The sequence below is a fragment of the Bactrocera oleae genome, chromosome 3 (genome assembly GCF_042242935.1).
Source record: "Bactrocera oleae isolate idBacOlea1 chromosome 3, idBacOlea1, whole genome shotgun sequence".
Taxonomy (NCBI): domain Eukaryota; kingdom Metazoa; phylum Arthropoda; class Insecta; order Diptera; family Tephritidae; genus Bactrocera; species Bactrocera oleae.
This window is the reverse complement of record NC_091537.1, coordinates 30,834,449-30,853,323: the sequence shown is the minus strand read 5'-3', so window position 1 is coordinate 30,853,323 and position 18,875 is coordinate 30,834,449. Positions and strand designations below refer to the sequence as shown.

The following is an 18,875-nucleotide window of genomic DNA, read 5'->3' as shown; positions in this document are numbered from 1 at the left end:
TAATGAGAAATTTTCCTTTCTTACTAAAAAGAATGAGTTGTCACCATCAAGTCTGATATAAAAAGCCAGTTTTTTGGAAGAAACGTATCCTAGTGATTTAAAAACAGACTTAGTTCAGGAATGGGTACACTTTCAAACCTACCTGTCCTCTGAAGGAATTTTAATAAAACCAAAGGATCATTGAAAAGTCTGTCTTCGTTCATGCGACAACAAAATTTAGAAAATATTTGTCCAAACTTGGATATACACTAGGTAAAATAAAAGTTTGACCAATTGACCAATTAAGAATTTTTTTTTGTGTTATTAAATCATATCTTTTCGCTTAAAAATATTTACTTTTTTTTCAAATTATTCAATAAACAAAAGCCAAGAGTTAATTTTCATTTTAAAAACAATTAAATAAACAGAAAAAGTTTCCGCTCATCAACCAGAATACAATAATATGAAGTAATTATAAAAAGTTTAAAAGCTGGTGGGGTAGCCTCGAAATTTTAGAGCTTCTGCTAGACGTTTAGGCATGGAATGTGCTAATTTTCTCGTATCTGTATCGACATTTTGCTCCATTCGTCCAATATTACGGTCTTGAACATTTCTTTGCTGGCAATCGTATGTGTGCGAATTCTGCGCTCCAATAGAGCCCATAAATGCTCAATTGGATTGAGGTTAGGTGATTGTGGAGATGAATTTAGCTGTTTTGTGACATTGTAAAGAAGCCAAAAGCGAACAAGTTCCGCTGTATTCTTAGGATCATTGTCCTGTTGGAAATAAAACACGTTTGGCAATCCTAATTTGTCAGCACTTTGCTTCATTTGTCGTTTTAAAATATTTAGATAAACAAATTTATTCATTATATTTTCGATAAACTCAATGCCGCCAACTCCACTTGCTGCCATACACAACATCAATTGAACTCCACCCCCACCATGCTTTACGGTTGAAGTAAGATTTCGCGCTTCAAAGGCCGTACCAGTTTTTCGCCTCACCATCTGTCTTCCTTTTTTTCCAAATATACTATAGTTGGTGTTTTCCGACCATAAAAATGAACTGAAAGATATTGGCTTGGCTATACATAAGTATGTTCGTTTGCGAATGAAATGCGCTTCATACGGTTTTTAAGCAAATGAATGGCCTTTTGCGTGCACTCGTCCATGATATCCAACCTACATTTACATCTTCTGCTATTTGGGAAGCGGTTAAACGCGGATTAACCTTTACAAGAGATGCAACTTTGCGTGTTTCCCGTCGGACGTCCAGATCGTGGCTTTATAGTAATAATTCCCGTTTTTTTGAAAGTCTGGATGAGGTATCGCACTGATGACTCCGTTCTGTTGACCGTCCTCCCTTAATTTTAATATTATATTATTTTCCGCTCATAAACACTTATTTCTTTGCCTTTTGCACTCATTTCGATTAAAGCTGAATAATTCGAAAAATTTACATTGCAGATTTTTCCTTCGATTATTTAAATCTGTATTATTGACAACAACGCACCAAAAATTATCACGTCTTAAACGCGTAGAAACTACAATAAAGTAATGTTTTCTGCTTATTCACCATTAGTAGAATTCAAAAAATGCCGTTAACTTTGCAAACGCACATAGGAATTCCATGGAATTTGGCGACTCTAATGCTATTAGCATGCGCATCTGATATTTTGAAAAGAACTTCAAAAACGCATATATTTATACTCTCGCAACCTGTTGCTACAGAGTATAATAGTTTTGTTCACCTAACGGTTGTTTGTATCACCTAAAACTAATCGAGTTAGATATAGGGTTATATATATATAAATGATCAGGATGAAGAGACGAGTTGAAATCCGGGCGTGTGTCTGTCCGTCCGTCCGTCTGTCCGTCCGTGCAAGCTGTAACTTGAGTAAAAATTGAGATATCTTTGTGAAACTTGGTAGACATGTTTCTTGGTACCGTGAGACGGTTTGTATTGCAGATGGGCGTAATCGGACCACTGCCACGCCCACAAAACGCCATTGATCAAAAACAAATAAATTGCCATAACTAAGCTCCGCAATAAGATACAAGACTGTTATTTGGTACACAAGATCACATGAAGGAGGGGCACCTGCAATTAATTTTTTTTTTTAAAGTGGGCGTGGTACCGCCTCTAATAGGTTTAGGCTAATCCTATAATAACAAGATTCACTGACAGCAAATGTTTTTAGAACCTCTACTTACAGTGTGAAAATGGGTGAAATCGGGTGGCAACTCCGCACACTCCCCATATAACGGTACTGTTAAAACCTTCTATAAGCGCGATAAATCAAGCACCAAACACTCCACAGACATTAAATTTTATCTCTGGGATGGTATAGATGACTTTATAGGAACCGTGTTTAAAAATAGACAGTGGGCGTGGCACCGCCAACTTTTAGGTGAAAACCCATATCTTGGGATCTGCTTAACCGATTTCAACCAAATTTGGGGCATAACGTTCTTTTCATATTTCTATGTTATATTGCGAAAATGGGCGAAATCGGACTACAACCACGCCTATTTCCCATATAACACCATTTTCAATTCCATCTGATTCTTTCACTTTCCACAATGCATATCAAGCAACAATGATTATATCGGGGTAAAACTTTGCGTGAATAATACGTTTAATGTATGCCACCTTGTGACCAAAAATTGTCTAAATCGAACCAAAACTGTTCAAGCCCCCAAGTACTAAATATGTGGACCCCAGTGCCTATAGTTGACCTGCTACCGAAAATATCAGCCAATCCACAAAGAAATCTCAAACGAGTATACCATTTGACTTTGCGAGAGTATAAAATGTTCGGTTACATCCGAACTTAGCCCTTCCTTACTTGTTTATTAATATTTTTATTGAAACAAATTGGTGAGCGGAGACTTTTTCTACCTAGTGTAGCCCTTCATATAGCTTTATGTACACCAGCAACAAATTGTTCTGGTGAGAGAAGTTTCTACGATCGACTTTAAGTCAAGAAAAACTAAACCCTTTGCTCTTTTATGTATAGAGTCAGAAGTAATCAACAAGATTTCATTCGACGACATAATCAATCATTTTGCGAATTCAAAGTCCCACAGAAAGTTACTGCAATGCTTTTATAATTTAACCTTATTTTTAATACTAACAACTGTTTTTAGATTGTAGTTGCAAACAACAATGTTTATCAACGTTCTTGGAGTGCACATTTTTTTAGTAAGCTTTGTTTATATAATGAAAGTATTGTATAGTTTCAAGACATACCTTAACTTTTCTTAAAAGAAGTTGAGATTGTAAATGGACAAACAAAAAAAAAAAAAAACAAAAGGGATGTGCAAAAGGGAAATTCAAATCCGCCACTGCCCCTAATATAATGAATTCCGATCCTCTGGTTGACGTGTTCCACATCAATTCAATATAAATTAAATTTAGCCTCTTCGGTTGAGTTGATATCACATATAAGTATCTCATTTGAAGGTGTTTTTAATATAATTTTAGCTGACGCGAACTAGAATATGTCAGTAAAACTAAGTCTATGTTTATGGCCTTCAATATAAGGCAAGAAGATAACAAATTTGATTGTAATTTATTCACGATTTAATCGAATAATATATGTATAATTCTTACGCAACATTTTTATATCCTGAACAGGGTATATTAAGTTTGCCACAAAGTTTGTAACACCCAGAAGGAAACGTCGGCGACCTGTCTGTATATACGCGAACTAGTCCCTCAGCTTTTGAGACATCGATATGAAATTTTACACACATCCTTCTCTTACCAAGAAGCTGCTTATTTGTCGAAACGCCATATAAAATGAACAATCGGAATCAAGTGATTGTATGGTGAACTTTTTTATTTGACATAATATCTTCCCGAAATTAGGCATGAGTTATTTTCTAGGGCAGCAATGTAATCAGAATTCAATAAATGAAAAAAAATATATGAAATATTAATATGAATATTAAAAGGTCCCTCGAAAAAATCTAAAGTAATGCACTAATAAATTGAATAAAATTACGAGCGACCTTTTAAATTTCGAGTTTTGAGCTGAAATTTCAGGAACTTGTTATTTTTTGTTCTATAAAATTATACTGTAACGAGAAAAAAAATTTGATTAAACAAAAAATTCGGTTTTTGGTGATTTTTGAAATCTTAAAAAATTCTGAGCGACCTCTTGAAAATTTTTTTTCGAGCTGTCCTTTGGACAAGGCTCTTAAAACATGATAAACTATCATATTTTCATACGAGACTTTTATTCAAAAATTATTCGGATTTCTTGCGCCACCATAACATAGCTGCCATATTAACTGAACGATCGGAATAAAGTGCTTGCATGAAAAACTTTTTTTTTTGACGAGATATCGTCACGAAATTAGATCGGAATCAAGTTTTTGTATTTGTAAAGCTTATTATAGCTTTTCTTGTTTAATATATAGTTTTCCCAACAACTGAAGGTATTACTCCGGCTTTCATCGTTGCAAGTTGCAAGAGTATAAAATATTCGGTTACGCCCAAACTTAGCCCTTCCTTACTTACATTTTTTTTCTCCTTGTGTTTACCTAGTATCGAAAAAAAATCCCCGTTTTCAATCAAAAATTCTCATGTCATGGCATAAAGATTTTATACAATACTATGGTACATTCAGAAAATGCGAAAAAAGACCCCACTAAATAACTGAAAAATCATTAAAAACTGCTTATTTACTGCTGCTACCACGATATAATAAGTATGGTAGATGGCAACTGATCTATTAAAATATCAAAGGGATTTATTTATACTGCTTTACAAGCCGACATACATACATATGTGCTTATGTATGTATATACATGTACGAGTTTATAAAATAGTAAAATAAAAAGTGGAATCAATACGACACACTTTGTATTGCCTCAAATGTTTTTTGGGGATATTGTATATATTTACGTGCGTGGGTGTTGCTTTATTGTCGCTAATTCCTTCCTTCTCCAGGAAGATTGCCTGGTGTTCCAACCGGTTGGGCCCTTACATATTTCGATGTAATGTTTGCTATTTGGTTGGTGATTTGGTTTCGTGCCCGTTTGTTTTTTTGTTTGTTAATGAAGACTCCCTGTTTTATGCCTTAATGGACGTGTACTAATTCATTTATGTTTTTATACCAAAGAGGCAAAAAAAAAAACAGCAGAATCGCTTGTATCGAAAAAAAGATCGATCCTATTTCTATTGGCCAACGTGGAGTGGTGAAAATCATTGTGTATGGAGTGGTGTTCTCGGGAGTCGGTTGGAATGTTGTGGTATATTGGAGTGTGCCAGTGTTGTGCCTTATGGCTGATTCAAATAGAACTTTTACTTCGCTTTTCGGCAGACATTTGTTTACTTGTATGATTTTGTATGAGTACGCTCACATCGAAGCGAAACGCAGCAAGGCGAAGCAAAATGTTAAGAGCTCTCGTCTTTTTACGCTTTGCCAAGCAACTGTCCACTTACAGTGTCTGTAGCTCAGTTATTTATTATTTAGTTCCCTAAAATTTTTTAATTTATTCGTTAAAACAGATTTTAGTCAGACATTGGGAAATATTAGAATTCGAATATACATTTACCCATTGACGCTAATGTGTGGACGTATGAACCAACTACTACATGGCAATTCGTTTTTAAAGGAGCTAGGGAAACATATGCATCGCCTTAAGGAGATAAAGAATAACTTTTTATTTTATTTTATATTTTTAAAGCTTGACTTCTCAAGAATATGTATATAAGAGGATTTTTTTAATTCAAATTATTTTCCGAGATACTGACACTTTAAACGTGTTTTTTTTCGAAACTGTCTTAATCAAAACGATACCCACGATTTCTCAGATTCTACTGCACCGATTTACCTGAAATGTTTAAAAAGTTTTCTTTATGGACTTGTCTATGTCTGGAACTAGCCATATGCATAAATTTTTACTATATTAAAAAAAATCGAAATCGTCAAAAAAAAGTAGTAAAAAATATTTTTTTTTTGTTCAGGCAGTCGCCACTTCGTGAAATTTTTTTTCAAACTTTTCCGTAATTCCAGGCATTATACTAGATTATTAATTTCTTTTTTTTTGTGGCAAAAAAGTAAGAACGAGTTCGTTGATAGGCGTAATCGGACCACTGTCACGCACATAAAAGGCCATTAAACGCATACTTATTAAGTGCCATAATTTTGAAAAAATTGGTGTGGTCCCGCACTCTAAGAAGTTTGATATGCATATCTCACAAGCCATTCAAGCTATACTAACCAAATTCCCTCAGAACAAATCCCTTAAGCACCACATCCAACACTGTAAAAATTGTTAAAATCGGATGATAAGCCCGCCCACTCCCCATAGAACGGTAGTGTTAAAAACTACCAAATCCGCAATGAATCAATAAATAAATACGCCTGACGGTTCTATGTTACGTTGTGAAAATGGGTGTCAACGGGCTACAATTATCTGATTCTTTCACTTTCCAGTATGCAAATCAAGCAACAATGAATGAATCGGGATAAAACTTTGCTCGAATAGTGCACTGAAGGTAGACCACCTTATGGCCACAAAATTGTCAAAATCAGGGTATAACTGTTCAAGCACCCAGATACCGAATATATGGACCCCAGTTCCTATAGCAAACGTTCGCTCAATCTGTGAGATATGATATTGAACTCACCATTATGTGAGTTATCTTAATGAAAATAAGGGAGTGTTTTACTAATTACAATTTTATCTTTATTAGTTAATATGGGTCAATAGACCCATATACCTCATATACAATTTACAAGCTTCCGCTTAGCCTTATACCATACTTGTATATATGAATTACCCCCACTCCCATATACTACATGTAATGATTTTCGTATTTTTTTTAAAAGCCTTATAACGAATACTTATGTCGTTCAGAGTGTGAGTTATATATTTATAAAATTGCTTGAAAATATGTTCTCATATATACCTGCGCAATGTCCAAATTACTGCAATCAGCCCGTCCCTTCATATGCCTCCAATGTAGCATATGTATATAATGATTTCCGACTTTCCACCTGACTTACCGTACAGATTGGTCAAAATGTGTGATATTTTAATGAAACTAAATTGACAAGTTTCCTTGAATACTATGTAGCTTACCATTGAATATGAATGGAATTGGTCTAGACCTTCGCCTAAATCTCATATCCCTAATATAAAAAATTTCGATCCTCTGGTTGACGTTTTGCACATCAACTCAATATATTAAATTTAGCCTCTTCGGTTGTGTTTATATTACTTGTTTCTCATTTAAGGATAATTTTAATATAATTTTCGTTAACACAATTAAATTCAATTAATAAAACTATGTGAATACTTGACCTATAATATAATTTAATAAGAAATATCCCTTCAAAATTTCGTAGAAAAATGAATGTTGAATTTTTTCGCAACATTTTTTAATATAAAGTTTTGCCAACACCTGCCGACTTCGATTCTTGCAAGTTGCAATTGTATGAAATTTTTGGTTACACCCAAACTTACCCTTCCTTACTTGTTATTTTTTGACGTTTTTCCTGTATTCATCTAACGTTAATAAATAACTAACAGAAAAATGTATTTTAACAATATTAATTGCCTTATTTTACGACACATCACAAAATACCTGAAACTCATGCCTCTAGACTAGAATACTCCTTAATCCACGTGATGCGAAATATTTCCATATTTTTCGTGAAGCTTTCAACAACCAAAAACGTCGGAGACCCTGTACAGTCCAACACCTGTCTGTTGGTTTGCCTGTATGTACACGACCTTGTAAAAAAAGACAACAATCTCCGAAAAAATTGTTCAGATTGGATTACTATAGCATATAACTGGCATAAAAACTGACCGCACATAATCAAGATAAATATTTTCATAAAATATTATCCTTATTAAGTAACCTTAATTCCACTTGAAAGTTGTTTCTTGATTTAAAAATACCTTTTTAAATCATTCTGTGATTCGGTCTGTTGTAATCATCGTAGCATGCGGAGATGCGAGGAAATGAAAAAAAATGTATGTATTAAAACAAGTGTATACATTTTTTTCATAATATATTACTTGATTTTGAAATGAAACAACAGCAAAATACAAACTATCCGTATATTGACAAATTTTATTTTTGAATTATAAATATACAAAATTAAAAACTAAAGTGTAAGACTAATATGATTGATGTATATATGTACAAACTAAACTAATTAGTTAAAACTAGTAATAAGGGCTGTCGCCGAACATTTACTATACTCTCGCAATTTGTTAGAAGTAAAGACGGCTGAAATAGTTGTATCCATGTATCTGCAAAATTTTATTATAAACAAAATTTTGTATTTGGAGGCTAGAGTCTGAACCAAATTCAGCTATTTTCGACACCAAACCATATAAGAATAGATATTCAAGGAAATCAATGTATCTATTCTACGTCAGCGGATAAATCTTCCTTTGTAAGATAAAGATATTTGTAAAATATTGACTAATATATATTTAGTTTAAGTTCCACCAGAAGGATGAGGATCCTGGTATTGGCCATACTGAGAAGGTATGAACCGTTTGCGTTTGGATCTGGTCTATCTTACATATGTCAGGAGTAAAATAGTTTGAAAATTGCGTTATATTGGAACTGGTCGAGGTTCAGTGATTCACTTTTTACAATTTTTTTAGCGATGAATAATGGGAACGTTAATGAAATCTATAAAATAAGATATTTGCTCGTAGGCGGCGTTTTCAATTAGCGGTGTTTGGGGGGCATACTAATTTGGCAAATTAGGGCTATTTCACTCAATTACAGTATGAACTTTATTAGGATGCCAGAGATCATGATCGAGTTAACGCTTGCACAGACACATAGATGAACTGACGAAAATTAGTTTAAGTATTTGTATAAAAGTATTAAAAATTAGGTATTATTTTAACAACTTTTGAAATAGAAAATAAAAAATAAAGACAGAGTGCGTCAGCTTCGATAAGCATTTTCGGATTTGGTAAAAAATTGTGTATAGATTCAAAATTAAACATAGAATTAATATAAAATGAACGACAATTAAATTTTTTAATCGAGACGTAAATGAGTTTTTATTAAAGAGAAGCAATCAAACACTGAAGTCCTCGAAGGGAGAAGTTGAAGGTTTTGGAAAGAAGGAAAAATAAATATGTGGCAGAAACAAGAGCTGTGAGCAAATTTGTTTTAATTTAGTAATAAAGTAGGAGCTGCTACGTGATATTTAAAATGAAGCCATTATTATTATACACGCACGCTGTTACATATACATATATATATACATAACATATAGTTATATGGATAGTACTTATGGATCATTCAAAATGCTTTGTTATATATGTATGTTAATGTTTATTTATATTTTTGTACAAAAAATATCATGCACTAAGTAATCACCAACAGCTGAGATTTTTATTCGTTTGTTTATCGTTTGTCATCACAGTCAATAATTACGGTTTATAATTAAAAATCTAATATTTTATTCAACTTATATAAAAAATAAAAGTTAGTGAATAAAATATATGCTTACATATTTAAAGATAAATGAACTTACAGAATAAAACAATATAAAAACCAAAATATTAACCTGGCAACTAAATTTTAAAAATAAGTAAAACAAATATAATATAAAAAAGTATTAATAAAAATATGCAGTAAAATTATTATTTACAAAACAACTTAAGAATGAATAAAAGTTATATGAAAATAACGATGAACTAAAATAAGATTTTTCTTTTAGTCATGCCGCGAAAATTTAAAAATAACTTAAAAAACATGAATAGTTCACTGGAATTGCATAAAAACTAACTACAATTTTAGTTTGCTTCACGCGCTCCCTTCTACGACTTTTTCCGACGTTTCCGAGAAGTCAAATGGTGCCACATTCGTGGTCGTGACTTCCATATTCGACTGTGTATTAGAGAGCAAAACTGACATGGCGTCTAGGGGTATATTAGAATTTGAAACACTTTCTTTGTCTATAGTTTCGTGCTCATTTACACTTGGTTTATAAACTGGATGTATATCCCCATCCACGGATAAATACTGATTCGAGTTCGTATTGACGATTGGCAGCGTCGTCGGTATTGGCGGTGTGGGTTTTAGAGATGGCGCTGTAGCTGTTGGCGGCATGAGATTCGGCAAAATTGAAGCATAAGTTGAATAAACGGTCTCACCATGCGGATGTAAGCGTCCATTTATAGGCTGACCATCGCTGCCAATTTTTATTGAATTTAAATTTCCATTAGCAATTGTATGGAAATTAGAGCGAGTGTTTTCGCTTCTTTGTAGTTGTTGGTTTTCCAATTGTTGCTGTTCCCGCAAGTGTTTCTGCTGTTGCCGTTGTTGTCGTTGATGCAATAGTTGTAAATGTTGTTGTTGTAGATGCGTACTCAACTGCTGTATGCTCGCATTAATTTGTAGCGTTCGCTTTTGCTTGTAATTCTCCACGCGCCTAATATTCCTTACGAGGCGATTGTACACTAGTGACTTGACATCAATCGCCCATAAAAAGTCCAAATGATTGAACTTCTCCATGGGCACCAAGTATTTATCAATAACATCGGGCAACTCGCGTGCCAAATGATCGACACCCGTCGTCGATACCAACATATCGTTCATCGAATAGTAAAGTGCCACAGGCACCTTCACCTTGGACAGATCATAATCGGGCGGTGTCATACGATTGTATTGGAGTTGATTGCGCAAAAAGCCACGATCGAATTGACGAAAATTCCCCGATTTCATTAGCTGCCCGAAGTGTTCGAGTTGTTTAATTGATGCCCCTGAAGGTGTATGACTCAACATGACTGGTAGCATTGTCTGAAAACAAAAATAGTAAATGCAATATAGAAACCAAAATACATAATGACTGGTAGCATTGTCTGAAAACAAAAATAGTAAATACAATATAGAAACCAAAATACATAAAATTTTGTGATTTCGTCTATATATCTCAATACCTATACTCGGGTGATGCCACGCACTACTTCAATCTGACGGTATTGTTTGAAACTACGAAAAGATCAATATCAACGGATTTTCAAATAGCGCAGTATGAAAATGAAAAATCGGATCATAACCACAATTACAGCGAATAACTTATGCGAAAATATTTGTTCTAATATGTGATAGCTTTCATCAAAAGATCAGTCAATACAATTTTTTCGGTACTACAATATATATCGAAAATTACAACTTTTATCCAACCTGTTGACTTTATATCGTATAGACGAGTATATAGTGATTTTTACCCTTCCAGTTTACTCTATACTACCTATATAAATAATAATGTAAACATTTGCATTTTATAATCTGGTTGGCTTTGGTATCAAAGAGAGTTCTAGATATTTCGGCAAAAATAAACGAGAATATAACTTTTCCAGCGACGAACTTACTTGTTGTATTTATGCGTATTTAAGTAATTCAAAAGATATGATTAGGAACTCACATCTATAGTTATCTCCCCTTCAAATGTTGGTGAGAATAATAATCGAGTATACCTATATCATTTCGATTGCTTTTGAAATCCCATTCAACTGATTATTCTTCTAGAAATGGAACTGAACACGTCAGCTGACATTCCACAGTAGTTAATCCATTCGACTAATTTTCTTACAGATAAATCGAAAGTGAGAGTAATGGTGTGGTTGGGTTATACAGTGGACTATTATTTTAAATACATCTCAATTGTACGATTTCGCTCATATGCGATAACAAGTTTTTTTTAAATCGCTAGACGGATGATTCGACGCGCTTACAAGTATGTCTCAATCAAAACATCTTTTCAGTCTTAATATTTTCAAAATAATGTTATTTTACTGTGATGTTAACAGTTCGCTGCTGTGTAATTCAGCATTCCTTTTCATTTTAAAATACTTTTCATTGTTGCTATTGTATGGCAATATGCAAATATGCTTAATATTGTATAATAGAAATGTTTTAGAAAAGGGTGAATAATGATAAAAATTAACTAATCAAAAATATGTGTGTGCACCGCGTACAATAATTTGAGAATGTGATATGAAAGGTAAACTCCAGTTGTCGGACTCATGTCACTCTTGTGAACGCAAAAGCGATATCAAAGAGAATTTGATGAATGACGAAAGAGTCCTCGCGTGAACGCAGTCTTTGCATTTTATTTCTGGTCTGCATACATCATATATTCAGTTTTGTAAGTGCCGTTTCACATTGGGACTCAAAAGAGTCTCATACCAGTTTATTGTGGGCGAGGGGACGACGAGGAAAGACGAACGGACCGCTTTGTGTTCTTGTTCGTAGCAGCTCGCTGCTACCCTTTTCAGCATTCCTTTTCACTTTCAAATTCTTTGAATGGTTGCAAGAGCGCTCGGTTTCAAATGAATTCAATCGCAAATTTGAGTTCTGTTATCTATTTTTGTATGTAATATGCAAATACGTATGCATAGAATAATAGAAATATTATGACAAATTGTAAATAAGGAGAAAATTAAGATATAGATTTTGGAGTAAAGAAATTATGAATTTTTAATACGGAGTAAAGAAATTATGAGTTTTTAATACTTAAAGATTAAGAAATTCCTATTATAAATTTGGCCTTGAAAGTATTCGTAGCGGATATTCAATACATTCTTGTGGATTAGGGAATTCCCGTCTTTAGTATTTCTTTGAAACTATTTAGCGGGTAGGTACCATATTCATTGTAATTCATTGCAAGCAAAATGTGTGACCATCATCTCAACATACAAATGAAATACGCAGCACGCAGTGTTGCGCAGTCGAACCGCACAAATATTTACGAAAATTTTGTGAAAAGGAATGCAGAAAAACTAGACTCGAGTTGCTGGACTCTTTTTGACCGTGTGAATGCCCAGAGCGACACCAAAAGAAAATTTGAAAAACATTAGACTCTTTTGAATCCCAATGTGAAACGACACTAACACCCAAAAACTCATATCTATGTATATATGTATGTGTTGTTCAAATAAAAGCTACTATTGTATATTTACATAAATTTGTATTTAGACATGCATACATAGTATGTACTCAAAGCGCTTAGAGCTTAGATCAGTAGCTCTCACCGATTACACACTCGTATTTGTTTACTTTTGTTCATTGAAGTAAAGCGATAAATACAGGAGTTAGCAACGCTGTTAGCAGTGAATAAGCTCGCGCACTCATCAGCGATAGTTAATTAAATAGCGTTTAGGAATTTTAAGTGACAACAATTTGGGGTGTGTATTAAATACATAGGTCTTTTGTGCATTATTTAGACACCCATACACATGCATAAACAGGGTTTATTTATACGCGCTCAGAAATTGTTATGGTAAAATTATGTCACCGCAGTCAGAGGTCTTCGACATGCTAGCGCCAATCACAATTACCTGCTTTGGTAAAATAAAACAAGAAAAAAGCGTTAACTTCGGTTACACCGAAGCTATAAAAATATTCAAAAATAAAAGTGTCTATACAAGAACTTGATTTTGTTCCGTCAGTTTGTATGGCAGCTATGTATATGCTATAGTGGTCCGATATCGGCGGTTCCGACAAATAAACAGTTTCTGGGGGAAAAAAGCAAAAAAGCAATCAAGAACTGATGGCACAAACAGTCACCGACGCAAAACCGTGGACCGAATCAGCTGATACGACCGATCTTATGAGAGCGCAATGTAAATGATCAGTCACGACCGCGTTTACAGCCCGCTTCAACAGACCGTACGGTAGGATATCCGTGAAAATTGGATTTCTTCCGTAGAAACGAGTGAGCTGTGAGTGAGCAAGTGTGCCAATCTCGATATTTTGTAGTAATTAAAAAATGAACTTGAATATATTTTAAATATTCTTAATATAACTCAAAACCACAGTCGAATGCACTTATTTATAAATAGGTAAACTATTTTTAATAGTTGTATTTTAGTTTTGAACTTTTACATTATGCACAAGTAAGGAAGAGCTAAGTTCGGATGTAACCGAACATTTTATACTCTCGCAAAGTTAAATGGTATATTCGTTAGAGACTTCTTTATATATTTTAATAATTAGAAGTAGGAACTGTTGCCTTAGTTATTTACTTTTCACTCACAGTGAAAATAATTAGAGCAATTTGTAAACTAAATTTACTCAAATTATGAGAAATCGTTCTTGTGCTTTTTGTATACGCTTATAATTGATTTTATATAGAATGCATTACAACTGTATTGAGTAGTATGAAAAGAAATCGTTTTTGGACAATGAATAACATTTTTTATTTATTATATCGATATTATTATACATGTTTAGCTTAAAAATAATAAATATTAACAACTTTAAAAATGATATAATATTATTATATTAATTTGTATATAATATTTACAATATTAAACATAAATTTTTGTAGAGAAAGTAAGGACTTCCTGAAGTTCTACAATTAATTGTCTATATAAACCAGAATATTACTATTGAAACATTTAAACAAAACCGCTTCTAAAACTTTGCGGCCAGAATAAATTTTCTTTACAGCTTTTGATTCTATAGAGCAAGCAATACTATGCTTTGCATGTATTATAATGCCCCGTTTATTTCTGTTGGTTGTTTCCGTGCTATCTATCCTCAGCTCGTTAATTGGAGTAAATCCTGGTATATCAAAACTTTTGCTAGGATAACTCCAAGTTTCTACAAAACATAAAATATCTGAAGATAGCATCAAACAGTCGCTTTTTATATCATTGATGTGAGCGTGAAGACTCTGAAATCGGGAAATCATAGAATTGAAACTTGTTGTCAAAGCTTTATTTATATTCAATTCCCTCAGTTCCCTAAATACGGGATCCGATTCAGAAAATTTGTTAGGAGGAATAAAATTTCCTATGATGAATAGACCTTCTGCAGAAGTAGCTCGACTACAAGCGACATATTATATATTGAAGCTCTAGGCATTCTAGGTCGAGTAGGAACTACAACTTTATTATATGTGGCACCCTTTTATGAATAGTTATTCCCTCAGCCGGAACAACTGGAAACTGATTTCTTTCAATTGAAATTTGTTCATTTCTTTTATATTGAAAAGATTTTAGAACCTTGTCAATTGGTGTCCAAGAACTTTCTAGAGGATGAGGCTTTTTTGATCGTGCTATCAAACCAACAGAAGGTTCTAAAAATTTAATCCACAGAATTGTTGGAAAGGAACTTTGAAATTGGAAATCAATATGCATAAGTTGTCCAGCTACCCCATTAACCAAGCCATCACACGTGTTTATATTCACTGTAATCATATATTTGCGTTTCAGAAGTTTTGAAAAGTTTAACTCTTTCCAAAATATTATCATTTTCATTTATACCAATTCATTTAACTGAGTCTTTTGCAGTTGAAAGGAAAGCTTCTGTTGGGATTCGACTGAGCTTAAGGGCATTGAAATTATTTGTCTCTTCATTGGACCAAAATAAATGTATGGCATCATCGGGAACTTCTTCGAAATTATGTACTCGAGTTTCAATGAGTGATATGTCCTCATTTGTCATAGTACCAGATGCCATAAGATTTAATGCAATTGCAAAGGCCTGATCCTCCCGTTGTCTCATTATCTCTGTTAATTCAAAGTATTTAAATAACTCCCACAAAGGGGAACCAACTAAAGTGCTGTATGCATCATTGGGATTAGGAGAGAATATACCTATCTCCAACAGGTGAGAGTTGCTTCAAATCACCAAACACTATGATCGGTATACCACCGAAGGGGCTGTCTGTTTTGTAAATTTGTTTTAATCTCGCATCAACAGAGCTAAACATACGAGCACCTACCATCGCTATTTCATCAATTATGATTAATTTTAAATCGATAAGTCTGGAATACAATGAATTCACTGTGTCATTGCTACGTGGCCTCAACTCTCTATTAAATTGATTAACAGGTAAAGAGAATATTGAATGAAGGGTCATTCCACCTATTCCGAATGCTGCTTTACCCGTAGGTGCGCAAAGAAGAACTTTTAAGGAACTTGGATTGGATCCAGGTGTAGAATTGTAACGATGATTAAGAGGTTGATATATTGCAGATATCAAACGACTCTTTCCTACACCTGCACCGCCGCCAATGAAGTCATAAAATGGGAGATTTGTTTTTAGGTAGTGCATCAAATGTGTCAAATAGGTTCTTTGCTTAGTATTTAGACTTTGAACTAAAGAAAATAATTCCTCAACTGGAATTAAAGGGGGTAGTTTAATAAGTCTAATATTGCAATCAGATTCAGTGCCATTATCTGTTGAATCTTCACCATGCAAGTCCAGCTAATTTATATTTGGGTTTATTTGTGGAAGTGCCAACACTCTGAACTCATTTTCCACGATAGGTAGTTCATTTTGAGCACCTTCGTCCAAGTCTATTTCATTATAATGACTTTCTAGAACATTTTCAAGTTCTCTTGCTCAAAAACATCATATTTTCTTTGATTTTCCTCAATTATAATACGATGTGTTATGCAAGTCTGCTCATTATCGTTTTCAATGAGATCTTGCTGTTCATTCCGCCATGGATAGTAAAGCATTAACATTTCGCGGAAATACTCAACTCTGGCCAAATCTGGGTTAAACCTTCTATACCGAATAATACAAGGTTTGGTACGTTTTTTCACAAAACCGCTACCGTCTTTAAGAGGCATGACAACCCCGCTTTCTAGTAAATTACCGTTTTCCCTCACTTCTTCTTCATGATCACTGTCTTGTGCTCTTCTACTGGATTTAAAATATTTATACCTAGTTGCAAAATCAGCTAAACAAAGAGTTTCTAGCTGATCGGATCTTTGAACATAACGGTCTAAAAAACCGGCTACGAATATTTCAGTCGAACCTGAAGGAAGGTTCTGAAGTTCCGCTGTAGGTTTTACCATTCGAACACGTTCCTCAGGTCGAGAGGTATTTATAAATATTTCTGCATTACTTGCTTCCGAAAGATGGAGCCCAATGCAGCAATATACTGTTTCTTGTGCAGATATTTCTGTGCCTGATATAAATTTGCGACCTATATGTTTAAGTTTTTGCTTAATAATATAATTTCCAGCATTTACCTCTGATATAGCTTCATTTAAGAGCCTAGAAATTCCCCTGTTAGACTTGTTAATATAATTAATTATATATGAACAGCAAGCATATGCATCCAGTATATATCGGATATCCATATTTGCTCTATGGAGTTCCAAAATCAGAGGACTATAAGCGTTTATAAAACGATCCTGTAATTTTCTTTTTAGAAAAATTTTGGGTTTTGTTAAACTTGACCTAAGGGCTAACAAATAGTCATCAAAAGACATATTTATTCTACAATCAGACAGGAAGTGTTCAAAATCGTTTAAATTAGAAATGTCTTCTGTAGTCATATTTGAATTTAAAACGTTTTGAATTTTGAAAAAGTTTTCCTTGTGTCTTTCTGAATTTTGACTTGTTTCTGTAAGAGGTAACAGTATTTGCGTTGAAGACATTGGTGGTTATGGTATACCAAAACGACAAAACTGTTGTCCTCTTATTTCCCTAGTACAAGACCGACTGTGGTTATGCTTTTGATAACCCAAATAATTTTCTAAGTGGCTGATCAAACCATCGGTAGAAATATAATTGTCAATAAAACTAATGACATCAGGGAATGACTGAGGATCTTGAAGGTTGATCCTGGGAGCATTATTAAGGCAATACATGCCATGTACATGCGGGGAACCTCTCTGTTAAAACTCCACTCTCCAGTAGAAATTTGTAACAAAATGCCGGCGTTATCTTTAAAAAGCTTAAGAATTTGTCGATAGCGTTAGTCAAAATATCTAGCACAAGTAACCGCGTCTGCCCGAAATATCTTTAGAATCAACAGTTTTAGAGACGATGACCAAAAGCTCAACCCACTGATATTCTGCAGCCGATAAAGTGATAAAGAAGGTTGGAAGCCCAAATTGGCGAATCATAGCGATTGCCTTTTTCTTCTCAGCTTCCCAGTGCGCAGGTGAGGATCTAACGCCTTTCAAAACCTTGTAACCATCATCGTGTTGAATCAAGTTTTGAACAAAGTTTTCGTTTAATAGATTTTGGGCCGTAACTCGGTTGCGACCTGAAAACTTCCTAAGGCAAATGGATGTACTATTCTTAATTTGTAGCAGTTCTAATTTTATGTAATCATAGAACAACTTTGGAATGGTACACGCTCTTCTGTCAAAACGGCGAATTTCAGAACGTATTATCTTGCTATACGTTTCAGATGACAACTCTTCTGAATTATTATCTTGAATTATGTCAATTAGTCTTTGTCCTTATCCTGGCGCCATAACTAAACGGTTATAGTCTAAGTTTTCTACAGGAATATTGTCCAAAAGAGTTTCTTGACCGTCTGGATTTAGCTCTGAAGGTAAAAGACCCGTGGGAATATTATAACCTGAGGGATTATCATGAGAAGTTTGTGCCGCATGAAAAGATTGAACCAATCGGGAATCCTCTGCAGATGCAACAAACGGAACTTCTTCTTGGTTATTAAATTCTGAAATCCAGTTTTCATTAATATGTATATTGTGCTCACGATACAGAGCGGTATTCACTAAGAACTGCAAAGCTTCTATAATCTTTAATTAATCTTTGCATTAAAAAGAAGGCGGATGCAGCATTCGGGTGACCTTGCGCAATAGTTTCGAAATTTAATTTGTGAACTTGGTGTGAAATCCAAAAGCAGCCGCAGCAAATACAAATTTCAGTATTGCCCTTATTTACATTTTGGAAATAAATGTTTTTGAAATCTGTTAAACTGCCACTATTATCAGTTTCTATAAAATTATTTTCTCTCGTTAATCGGATTTGTTGGGACTGCCTTTGGTTTTCAATTTGTCTATTGAGTGGGTTATCTCTACGAAGGCGAACTTGACCTTGTCTAATACGTCTCTGATTCAAAATTTCTTCCCTCATACCCCTCCTACTAAGCTGTCGACGTTGT

At 34.0% G+C, this 18,875-nt stretch overlaps 2 protein-coding genes across 3 annotated transcripts in view; one reads left to right on the top strand and one right to left on the bottom strand.

Moving 5' to 3' along the window:
- Window positions 1-8,052: 8,052 nt before the first annotated feature.
- LOC106625525 (lipase 3) overlaps window positions 8,053-18,875 on the bottom strand; it is a 67,896-nt gene continuing 57,073 nt past the window's right edge. Inside the window, exon 6 of the mRNA XM_036374014.2 lies at window positions 8,053-10,782. Within this exon, the coding sequence (XP_036229907.2) occupies window positions 9,787-10,782 (996 nt within the window). The 3' untranslated portion in view covers window positions 8,053-9,786. The remainder of the gene's footprint in view (window positions 10,783-18,875) is intronic.
- Window positions 11,496-18,875, top strand: part of LOC106621788 (dynein regulatory complex protein 1 homolog) — a 127,982-nt gene continuing 120,602 nt past the window's right edge. Inside the window, exon 1 of one of the 2 annotated variants that reach the window (XR_011395101.1) lies at window positions 11,496-11,722. The gene's annotated coding sequence lies outside the window, so the exon portion shown is untranslated. The remainder of the gene's footprint in view (window positions 11,723-18,875) is intronic. The other variant, XM_070106352.1, reaches the window with a different exon arrangement.